Here is a 12,063-nt window from a genome sequence, read left to right as displayed (position 1 = left end):
TTTATTTATAAAAACTAAATCATTCATAACATATCGCTCATTCCTTTCAAGAACGTCATGAATCAAAAATCTTCAATTTTCAGTTGTGCATGTTTTCGGAATGCCCAGAAAATATTCCATATGCAAAAGAGACATATTTTTATCTTAATATTTACCCGATACAGGGCAGAAAGTGTTGTTTTCACATTTTGAAGAAAAGGTATTGTTTAATTATTTTTTTAAATATACTTAATATTTTTGAAATAGAGAAAAAACCTTCAGGTTTTACCTAAAAAGATCTGTTGCACAGTAAAAAGTTCAGTAAGTGGATTGATATTTATTTTCAATACATTGTAATATATTTTTAAACTTTAAAAACGTTCATGTGAAAAATCTTTTTATTTCTATTTATGATGTTCTTGAAAGGAGTGAGCGATATAATGTCCTTTTTTTTGCAAAATTATAATTTACGGCAATAATTAACCTAAGGAAGACAATTAACACTAGTTATTTATGCATTTTTGGAATGTACTTTCAAGGGAGTATGTTATGTGGAGTTTTTTTTTATAAAAATATAAATATTTGTGTATTTATTATTTTAAAAAATGCTTCAATTTCATACTATTTCTGTGAGCTTAAACGACTCAATATAAAAAATGGGTATCATTTTTTTTTTAAAAGAGACATGTCTGTGGACATAAGATTTTCTTTTTTTAATTAAAATAAAGCTACCAAAATATAAAATGTTATTAGAAAACTTATCGAGTAACATAGCTTTGAATAAGAATACATTATAAGTAGTTGCAATTTTAATATACGTACAACTCAGTAAAATGTATTTAAAATACAGTACGATAGTTTTTTGTTTACATCTCTCACAAATTAGTTTTACTAGGACAATTATACGACCTATTATTTATGGAATAAATTTATTGAAAATCAATATAAACATAAAAAATTCAATTAAAACAAATCTATTACAGATATTTGAGATTTTTTATTAATACATTTTATTTTTCTCATTTCATTGGACATTTACGGCCTAATCCCTCCCTATAAGATTGCCTTCTCCGTGAGACATTCAAAATAAATCTTACTAAAAATCCCTCAGGGAATATACTTTTTTTAGACATTAACAACCCATAGCACTGGAGTGGCGCCGTAGAGGCGCCATGCATAGCTTGCTGTATTACTCAAATGACCTCAAAGAGGCGGCATGCATTGTTTGCTGTATTACTCAAGTGACCCCCATAGAGGAGGCATCACAGTAAAGTGCCCTTGGAGTAGTATTTTACGAAAACGGCGCTACATAAATTATTTTAATTTATTATTATTATTATTATATACTAAAAGCTCATCAATTCTGACAGGGACAAATATTGGAAAAAAAATTGAATCAGTAAGCTCCAACCATTAAAAAAAATCATAAATGTTTCAATCATATAACAAAGATATAGAAAAATGGCCATCCAAATTTTAAGAAAATCAATACAATAACTAGGAAGTAGTTTCTCCGTCCCATTCCGGGCAAGCGTGTTCGTCCAGTCGTGCGATAAACACTTCATTTATCCCGTTGTTGAAGAACTTGCAATCCGTTAATGTGACGTCCGAGTACCTGAAAAGGGTAATTGAAACTGGTAATTTTTATAATTTATATTAGAAGCACTTCACTTTGTGATTTTCCATTTTATAATTAAAATATATTTTTCATAAATTATATAAATTTTTTAATAAATTTAAATAATTTATGTAGCGCAGTTCCTTGGACACGTTGCACGTGGCAACGAGGATAGCCTGGAATGACTAGTTGTGATCGGTAGCCTGGAGGGAAAGAGAGGGAGAGGAAGATCCCCCACATGATGGACCAATCAAATTAAGGCAGCAGCAGGCACCTCAGTGGTTGGAGCGCTACATGCAGCGCAGTCAAGGGATGACTGGAGAAGAGTCATTGCTTCTGCAAGGGTCACAACCCTCAGCAATGAGGAATAAGACGGAGAAGAAGAAGAATTAAAATGTAACTTTGTTTTAAAATCACTATAAATATTTTATTACAACTTAATTATAATGTCTACCGGTTAGCTTGGAAACCAGTAGACATTTTAATTAAGTTATAATAAAATATTTAAAGTGATTTTAAAACAAAGTTACATTTTAATTATATGGTAATTTTTATTTCAGTATTGGAAGTCATTTGCAAGCCAAGATACAGTTAGTAACCTACTAGGTGACCCCAGCCCCATTAGGAAACCACCTGCACTGACAGGCCAACCTCCCGCGCTCTACACCCACCCAAAGTCCTAAGGAGGAATACTAAACGGCACGGGATACACACTTGGAGAGTCCTTACCTGTGCAGCAAGTTGCTGCCGCCGCCTTCGGAGGCGGTCACACCGCTAGTTTCATAACGTATGGCCGCCTCCTTGTAGTCCTTGAACACGCAGCGGACTAGCGTTACTTTTGCACCCGCGTAAACTTGCAGCGCCACACCGCAGTTGCTGAAAGTGCAGTCCTCCAAATGCACCTGCAATATACAAATAACATACCTGATTAACAATAATATAAATAATATAATAATAACATACCTGAATTAAAAGAGATGAATGAAGTATATTATCTTTATTTACTAAGAACTGTTTCTTTAAATTTTGCAACTTAGTTCATAAAACAAAAAAAAAAAAATGCTTTGCAACATAAAGTCTGTCAGAAAGGCTGGATGCTTCTGTTTCAGATCTGGGAATTTAAGTGGGACAGCTTTCGATATATGTCTATCAATATCACTAAGAACTGGTAGCAAATTCTTTTTATATATATAATTGTTACCTCACCTACCTATTATTACTGCAAATGTTCATATATTTATGTTTTTTTAAGATTGAATAATGTGATAATTCGCAAGGGATAGGTCTGTAGCTACTCAGTTCAGTTAGTCAGCTAGATCCAATTTGAACCTGATGTTGGCCGGTACGGTATTTGCAGAAAATAATCAGACATCGTATTTCCCACTCTACCAGCACACTCCTACTAGCGCAAAAATGTCTTACATGACATCCGGCGTGCGCCACGAGGCCGGTGAAGAAGCCGTCGAGCGCGCAGTGTTCCATGTGCAGGGCGGCGCCGCCGTACAGCACGCCACCCTGCGCGCGCGCGCCCGCGGCCAGCTGGCAGCGCTCGGCGTGCAGGCGGCCCGCGCGCACGGCCAGCGCGCTGCTGCAGCCCGCCGCGTCCAGCGCCACCGCCACCAGACGCGCCGCGCCCGTCACCACCAGTGCCGTGGAGCGCTGCTCCCCGGACACCAGCGTGGCGGCCCCGTCCACAGACTCAATCTGTAAAATTTATTTTGTAGACTCACTGCTTTCAAGAACGTCATAAATCAAAATACTTGATTTTTCAGGAGAACGTTTTTAAAGTTTAAAAATATAACACAATGTATTAAAAATAAATATCAAGCCACTTATTGAACTTTTTACTGTGCAACAGATCTTTTTAGGCAAAACCTGAAGGTTTTTTCTCCATATCAAAAAACTTTTAGTTTATTTAAAAAAATAATTAAACAATACCTTTTCTTCAAAATGCAAAAACAACACTTTCTGCCCTGTAGCGGGTAAATATTAAGTGAAAAATATGCCGCTTTTGCTGGGTATAGTAAATTTTCTTGGCATTCCGAAAACATGCACAACTAAAAAATTGACGATTTTTTATTTATGACGTTCTTGAAAGGAGTGAGCGATGTTATAAAATGTATTAAAATTAAATATCAAGCCACTTATTGAACTTTTTACTGTGCAACAGATCTTTTTAAGTAAAACCCGAGGGTTTTTTCTGCATTCGAAAAATATTAAGTATACACATTTAAAAAAATAGTTAAACAATACCTTTTCTTAAAAATGCAAAAACAACACTTTCTGCCTTATAGAGGTAAATATTAAGTTAAAAATATGCCGCTTTTGCTGGGATATAGTACATTTTCTGGGCATTCCGAAAACATGCACAACTGAAAATTGTAAATTTTTTATATATGACATTGTTGAAAGGAGTGAGCAATATCTAAACCCTTGTTTAACAATATCTAAACACTTGTTTCTTACCACTTGAGTCTATTTTATTATAATGACTAGTTTCGAAAGCTATGAATATATTTATATTCATAGCTTATTAGCTACTTTATATTTAGACCTAAAGATGGAAGCACAGCTTTCGAAACTAGTCGTTATAATAAAATAAACTCGAACAGTAAAAAACGAATGTTTTTCTTTTACGATTTTATCTTAACCATTCTGGGGGTACAATAATTGATGTCCGTCTTTCTCTAGGGAGGTTCTTTTTGTCATATTTTAGGGCTACCACTTATTAATATATATATATATATATATATATATATATATATATATATATATATATATATATATATATATATATATACAGTGAACCCCCTATGATAATCGAGATAAGGACCGCGTTATCGGATCGAACATTATAGGGTGTAAATGTTTTTAATTGTATTATTATTTTAAAATGACTCATTTTAGTCATTTCCGCTGGTTAAAATGAAAAAATACAATTTGAAACATAAACTCCCTATAACATTTCCCCCGATAACACAATACCTATCTCAATGTTATAAGGGGGTTTACTGTATTCAATATTTTGATTGATTGTTTTGAACGCCATGAGGTTTTTTCATTTTTGTAATTTTACCTGGTAGTCCTCCCCGAGCGGGCAGTGGTCAGGCAGCGCATGCGCGCCGGCGCAGAGCAGCAGGCGCGAGCGGCGCGGGGGGCGTGGGGCCAGCAGCGCGGCGTGCAGCGAGGGCGCACACTGCACCGGGGCCGCCGGCCCACCCAGCAGGGCCCCCGCGCCACGCAGGCAGGACACGTGCGCCTCCACGCTGCCGCCCGTCCACACCACTATGTTCTGGAACAAGATGCCATTCTTGACACATTTGGGACGGGTATTTTTACATTGTATTACCAAAAGTTCCATGTTTTTTAAGCTAGACATAATCAGGAAAGACCGGGGTGTGAGTAACAGTCCAGGGTAATATTAAATAAATTGTAGTCATACAGGAGAAAGTGACCAAGTGCTTTTTTTTTACAAAATCATTGACTATTAGATATCTTACTAGCTTAATATTGCCCTGAAAAAGATCCCAAATGATTAAAAAATTGGAAGTATAATATATTAACTTGTTAAAAATTACTAACTGCATTGATGTTTATTTTCTTGCCAAGCAAAAGTAACTTAAATGGCCCTCCTGAACATTTTACGTTTTGAAGGTTGGTCATTTTCTCCTGTACGACTACGAAATATAAGAGTGTAAAATCACTAATATTTATTTTCATCCCCCCTGGGAATCAAACCCGAGACTAACACGGTAGCTAAACATTGCACAACGGAGGCAGACTTGTGTGGTGTACTAGAGGGTTTTTATACTTTTTACTAGTTTGTTGCTGAACGATGATAACCATCCACAATATTCCCCATATAGAATAAAACCATACTTTTGGCAAAATATCCATAAAGGTGGGGGGGACTGACTGGAGCATTTTGTTGTAACGTAAGGTCGTAACGTCGTTTGCGGCGATTGCTCTGATTATGGATGGAGCGTTTGGCTCGCTGTACTGACTATACGAATGCTCGCATCGTATTGTGTTACGTTGCGACGAAATGGCTCCGGTCAGTTTTTTTTTATCCACCATAAGTTTTTTTTTACAGCCAATTTAATTTCCAAATGGCCGAAAATTTGCCTTTTTTTTCTGGCAAAGCACCCAAAATTGAGTGATACATGAAAAATTACATGGCCCACCCAATTTATGAAATTCCAAATGACAGTTCGGCTGTCCAAACTCAAAACACAGTAAGGGACTTTTTTGTAGTATGTTTCTTTTTGCATCAAGTAGAATAATCTACTTAGTCCAAAAATGCAAAAAAAAAGTCTCTTACTGTGTTTTAAGTTTGGACAGCCGAGTTGTTGTGTCAGCTAATTTTTGGTGTAACAATTACATTGGAAACCAGAATTGAAAGACCATGAAGTAGATTTGCTATACCTGCGGCGGTTTGTCCTCCACTGACGGCCTCCTCATGGTGGGGTTCTGTAAGGACTCCCATTGGGAGCGGACGTGCTGCAGGCGGTTGTGCAGCATCACCAGCTCCGACATCTGCTCTCCGGAACAATCTGGAGAAGAGACACTAAATAATATAGGACACCCTTCTCTCGCACTGATAAATATTAAAATTTATCATCAGATTAAGAAAATGATTAATAAAACATCTCAACATGGGTCGGCTGTCCAAATTTAAAACACAGTAAGGGACATTTTTTTGTAGTACGTTTTTTTTGCATTTTTTGACTAAGTAGAGTCTACTTAGTCCATAAATGCAAAAAAACGTACTACAAAAAAAATGTCCCTTACTGTGTTTTAAATTTGGACAGCTGAGGTGAAGAAGAATATGGAGGGCACATTTACAGGGCTTACGACCATCATAGGCTTGGTTAAGTGATCACTTTACACACGTGTAACATTCGCCAATTCTACACATAATTGACAACAACACTACTCAAATTCTTCGAATTACTTGAAGAAAAAAAAAACAGATTTGTGAAATTGTATTATGTATAAGGGTTTAAAAATGTGAAGAATGAGCAAAGTCTGAAAAAATTCAAACAGAAATGTTATTTTCATTGTAAGAAGATGTAAATACACATGATGTTAAATTAAGTGTAAGCATTAGTTTGTATGAAATGCAATACATATAAGCTAACCGAAGAAAATTCAAAATAATTCATTTTATTTTTTAATTTATTAATTATGTCCGCCTCTGTGGTGTAATGGTTTAGCTACCGTTTGCTACCGTGCTGGAGTTCGATTCCCAGGGGGGGTGAAAATAAATATTACTGATTTTACACTGTAATATTTATTTAATATTACTCTGGACTGGTTCCTGAAGCGCAAGAGTGATCACCTTGCCTTCATGTAAGTAATGATCAAGATAACACTGCACCAATTCGATGCAGTGCCCTATGCACCATTGGGTGCGGATAAGGGCTATAAGTAAAGGAATAAAACACAAAGCCTCTATTTTAGAGGCTTGTCTGCAGGTAGGATAGTTAGGAACGGGAAGGTATATGTGAAAAATACATTACAAACACCCAATCCCTTTAAAATAAAATTTAAAAAAAAACCTTTTTTAATTACCTAACGTCCAAGTGACTCTGAAATCTAGCTACGGCTTATGCAACACCGCTTATCATGACTCTACTCAGGCTTCAACTTTTTGAGTTTCATAACCTATGCCTACTCGTGAGTGGATTTACACTTTATGTTTAAAGTTATTTTAATTTCATGTAATTCATGAGTGACAATTTTAAGCAAAACCACTAAAAAAAAACCCTGCGAATACTCAGACTTTTATATTCTTCTTCATCTACATGGAGATGTCAAATATACAATATAAAGTACCCAAAGTATTGTCCTCCGTGTCGCTGGGCAGGTCCTGCTCCATGCGGACGATACGCTCGGCCAGCTGGGCCGCCTCCTGGCGCAGGGCCCGCAGGGTCGCAGGCGGCGGTGCCCCCGGAGCGCCCCCGAGGGCTGCGGCCCACACGGCGCAGCGCGCGGGCACGTTGCGCTCGAACCACCCGCACTCGTCGTCCGTGTCCAGATCCCACGGCATCCAGATCAAGGTGTAGAAGTATCTAGAAAATTACAAATTCTATAATAATAACTAACTGATCTCATCTCTTTCAGATAAGCAGGTTTTATATGTATGTGTGTGTGTGTTTGTGTGTGTGTTTTACCTGTACAGATCTTTAAACTCCGCAGTGTGTGTGTGTGTGTGTGTGTGTGTGTGTGTGTGTGTGTGTGTGTGTGTGTGTGTGTGTGTGTGTGTGTGTGTGTGTGTGTGCGTGTATGTTTTACCAGTACAGATCTATAAGCTCCACAGTATTTGTATTTTACCTGTACAGATCTATAAACTACACAGTATGTGTATTTTACCTGCACAGATCTATGAACTCCACAGTATGTGTATTTTACCTGTACGGATCTATAAACTCCGCAATGTGTCTGTGTTTTACCAGATCTATAAGCTCCACAGTATTTGTATTTTACCTGTACAGATCTATAAACTACACAGTATGTGTATTTTACCTGCACAGATCTATGAACTCCACAGTATGTGTATTTTACCTGTACAGATCTATAAACTCCGCAATGTGTCTGTGTTTTACCTGTACAGATCTTTAAACTCCACAATGTGTGAGTGTGTATTACCTGTAGAGCTCTATAAACTCCGCAGTATGTGTATTTTACCTGTACAGATCTATAAACTCCACAATGTGTGCGTGTGTATTACCTGTAGAGATCTATGAACTCGGCGGTCGGCCGTACGTGTATGGCGGAGTTGGGCTGCGCCCGCAGCGGCCACAGCTGCTCGAGCGGCACGTCGCGGTGGCGCGCGGGCAGCCGCACCTCGTCCTGCACCCCGACCACCTCCAGCGCCGCGCGCAGCCCGCCCCCGCGCTGCTCCCCGCCGCCCCCGCCCGCCTCCAGGTCCAGCTCCTCCACCGTCACGTACACGACCAGGGGGAACCGGACGCCTGAGACAGGTCGCGATTAAAATCAGATCCCGTGTCGCCGACTATTGTTGAATTGCAAAGTGGAGATTGGCGATCAAACTATACAACCAAATTAATTAACGACTTCAACAAAAGTTGTCGCTTGATTTGATTTTATAATTCAATCAATTGACCCTATATTACAGGACATTTGTAAAATTTACAATGGATATCCAATCTGTGGGAAGCACCGAGGCAACACATCGCCCACTCCTTTCAAGAACGTCATAAATCAAAAAACTTGATTTTTCATGAGAACGTTTTTAAAGTTTTAAAATATAATACAATGTATTAAAAATAAATATCAAGCCACTTATTGAACTTTTTACTGTGCAACAGATCTTTTTAGATAAAACCTGAAGGTTTTTTCTCCATTTGAAAAATATTTAGTATATGTACAAAAATAATTAAACAATACCTTTTCTTCAAAATGCAAAAACAACACTTTCTGCCCTGTAGCGGGTAAATATTACGTTAAAAAATATGCCTCTTTTGCTGGGATAAAGTACATTTTCTGGGCATTCCGAAAACATGCACAACTGAAAATTGTCGTTTTTTGATTTATGACGTTCTTCAAAGGAGTGAGCGACATGTAAAGAAAGTAGTGACTACCAGCATGTATCTGAATTTTTTACCGATAATTTTTGTAATAAAAAAAATATATATTTTTTGCCATATAAATTTTATTTGACCAGGGTTTCGTCGTATTATTGCCAATCTGACGATGTCGATTGTTACGACAAAATCTGGTCACTGGTCAAATAAAATTTATGCAAAAAATACTAAATTGTTATTTTATAATGCAGTTCCACCAAGAAACGTCGGTACAAAACATAAATGTAACGATAATTTATGTTCATATTTTATATTATTTATTTATGTCCGCCTCCGTAGTGTAATGGTCAGCACGCTCGGCTACCGTTCTGGAGGTCCCGGGTTCGATTCCCAAGGGGGGTAAAATAAATATAAGTGATTTTTTCACTGTCATATTTATTCAATATTACCCTGGACTGGTACCTGAAGCGGAGGGCTGATCACCTTTCCTTCACATGTAAAACGATTAAGATAACACTGCGTTTATATGACGCAGTGCCCTATGCACCATCGGGGTGCGGATAAGGGTTTTATTATTATTATTTATTTTATATGAACTTCTCAAAAAACATTTGCACTTATTTATTATATATATTTATTAAAGTTTTTTGGTAATATGTGAGTTTTCTTATTTTTTCCTACTAATTCTTTTACCAAAAACACTTCTCTATCCAATGATAAATTTACAAAATTGGTGCTCCGCGAGCTTGTTGCAAGTACTCTGCGTAGTTATGAAAGCCAAAATTTAATGTTGGCTCATTTATTGTGCGATTTGAGTTGTAAATATAATGGCTAGATGGCAGCACCCTAGCAAATTGAAATTATGTGCACTCACCTCACGACAGCGGTCAGGATATCTTTGATTCTATATCATAATACTTAGAACAATTGAAAATATCATGGGAGTTATGTATAGCAAATCATACAGACAGTGCTCCATCAATGGTAGATTCATGTAAAGGATTTGTGACCCTTGATTTGTGAACCTTGGTTTATCAATTTGGATGAAGAAATAAGAGCAGCTATATCAAATATTAGACCTAATATAGCTGAAAATTATAAAAACCGATTATTAAATAATTTTTGCCGCAAAAAGTTTGGTTGGAGTATTTGTTTTTATTTTTTTAATTAATGTTATTTTTAACTTGTCTGTAATAAAATAAAAAGTTTAAATTTTAATAAAAACATTTTTAGATATTTTTTCGATGTTAAGTTTTGGTGTACCGCGTATTTTCCTTATGATCACAAATTCTCCCAGACTTCAAAAAGATTCAGAACCACTGGGTTAAGGTCTAGTCGGGGACTATAGAACCATTAACGACTCCGCATACTGGCAACATTTTCTAGAAGCACAACCTGATCAAATGTCCATAGACAATAGTGTCCATACCGAATCTCTGGCAGGTCTCCTTAGGTATCCTCCACAAGGCGTCCCAGCCGGCAGGCTCCAGCAGCAGCTGCGCCCGGTAACCCCACTCCCCTTGGACTTGGGAGGCCCGCACATCTTCGTCCCGCTGAACAATGTCCCTCAGCGCCTCCACTGTTTCTGCAACCGTCCGCTCGAATCTCCACACGGCCTGTGACATGCTGGCTTACCTGCAAATAAATCCATAATTGTGTCCGTCAATTTTACAAGACAATCTATAGGAAAGGTGTCGGGTTGTGGTCCCGTGGTTAGTGTCGCGGAATCTAGAGTCAAAGTTTCTCGGTTCGAACCCACTCTCCCACAATTTGATACCTATTTCTAATAATGAGCCGCTTAGGCTCACAGAAATAGTAAGAAATTGAAGTATTTTTGTAAATAATAAAAACACAAATATTTTTCTTTTTTTTACAACAAAGTTTTCGCTAGATACTGTAGATATAGGTGAACATTTTTTTTGCAACACTTTGAGCGTATCCAAATGCTTGTTCACAAATCTGGATTACCTCCAATTAGGAGTTATTTTTTAAAATTATTTTTTGACATCATAGATGAAGAATACTATGGAAGTCTGGGCATTTATGGGGCTTACTACCGAATTGGTGAATGTTACACATGTGTAAAGTGATCACTTAAACTAGCCTATGACGGTCGTTAGCCCCGTAAATGCCCAGACTTCCATATTCTTCATCATCTTCGTTAAGATGTCAAAAAATATACGTATTTATTTTTTTGATTTGTGGGTATTTTAAACTGTCAGACTGTTTGCTTGCCCCATTATAGCCTACTATAAGTAGCTTTGCCAGACGTCCCGGTATGACCGGACAATTCTGGTTTTCAGACAAAATTCCGCTGTCCCGGTCGGTTTTCTTCGCGCCCCAGTAAAAATTTAATAATTATAGATGACAAAAAAGTCTAAATATGAAGGATTGCTTACGATAATTACTTTGACATTTATTTCACTGTACTGTACGCTGGGGGCATTCCGGTGTCCCGGTTGAACATTTCAGAAATCTGGCAAGCCTAACTATGAGGAGCAAACTAAGGGTTACTTGTCAATTTGAGGGATTGAAGAGCAATATGGGAATAAGTTGACGCCTTGGATGGAGTTGTCAATTTGGATTCGTGTAAGAAACGCCGACAAAATATTAATAACATTACTCAGATTAGGAATTCACAGATTATTATTATATTGCGCAAATTAACTTAATTTAACTTTGAATAAAATACAAATAACAACGGACAAGCGTAAAATGACATAAGAGATCTCTTACACAAAATAAAACCTAAAAACTTAAGTCAAATGGTAGAATTCAACGAGAATAATATCAAAACTTACTTGAGGTTGGTAGTTAAATCAGAAAAGAATATCAAAATTCGTTGTATATCGAAATTTACAAATAACAAATCAAAACCCATTTACCGGCTGATCTTACGAGTTTTTATTTTGAATT

The 12,063-nt window shown here is 37.2% G+C and overlaps 1 protein-coding gene across 2 annotated transcripts; it reads right to left on the bottom strand.

The window, feature by feature from the left end:
* Nucleotides 1-609: 609 nt before the first annotated feature.
* Nucleotides 610-12,059, bottom strand: nesd (SHC binding and spindle associated nessun dorma). 2 transcript variants are annotated; one of them, XM_088263138.1, is made up of 9 exons: nucleotides 11,949-12,059; nucleotides 10,577-10,782; nucleotides 8,331-8,574; nucleotides 7,436-7,671; nucleotides 6,023-6,150; nucleotides 4,674-4,889; nucleotides 3,020-3,301; nucleotides 2,327-2,499; nucleotides 610-1,594 (listed from the first exon to the last, which is right to left on the bottom strand). In XM_088263138.1, the coding sequence occupies exons 2-9, from the start codon at nucleotides 10,770-10,772 to the stop codon at nucleotides 1,477-1,479; spliced, it is 1,593 nt and encodes a 530-aa protein (XP_088119264.1). In that variant the 5' UTR covers nucleotides 10,773-10,782; nucleotides 11,949-12,059; the 3' UTR covers nucleotides 610-1,476. The 2 variants fall into 2 exon arrangements, with proteins under 2 accessions (XP_088119264.1, XP_088119265.1); XM_088263139.1 differs by lacking the exon at nucleotides 11,949-12,059 and adding an exon at nucleotides 11,547-11,667.
* Nucleotides 12,060-12,063: the final 4 nt, after the last annotated feature.

The sequence above is a fragment of the Brachycentrus maculatus genome, unplaced genomic scaffold (assembly GCF_059751285.1).
Source record: "Brachycentrus maculatus isolate JH-2025_06_01 unplaced genomic scaffold, ASM5975128v1 h1tg000196l, whole genome shotgun sequence".
Taxonomy (NCBI): Eukaryota; Metazoa; Arthropoda; class Insecta; order Trichoptera; family Brachycentridae; genus Brachycentrus; species Brachycentrus maculatus.
This window is presented reverse-complemented; position numbering and strand designations above follow the sequence as displayed.

Excerpts from the sequence above, each read along its gene's own strand:
- nesd (XM_088263138.1), bottom strand. The coding sequence starts at position 10,772 with ATGTCACAGGCCGTGTGGAGATTCGAGCGGACGGTTGCAGAAACAGTG. Across the intron at positions 6,151-7,435 it reads CACGGAGGACAATACTTTGG|ATTGTTCCGGAGAGCAGATG; the intron begins GTACTTTATATT and ends TCTCTTCTCCAG. Across the intron at positions 2,500-3,019 it reads TGGCGCACGCCGGATGTCAT|GTGCATTTGGAGGACTGCAC; the intron begins GTAAGACATTTT and ends TGTATATTGCAG.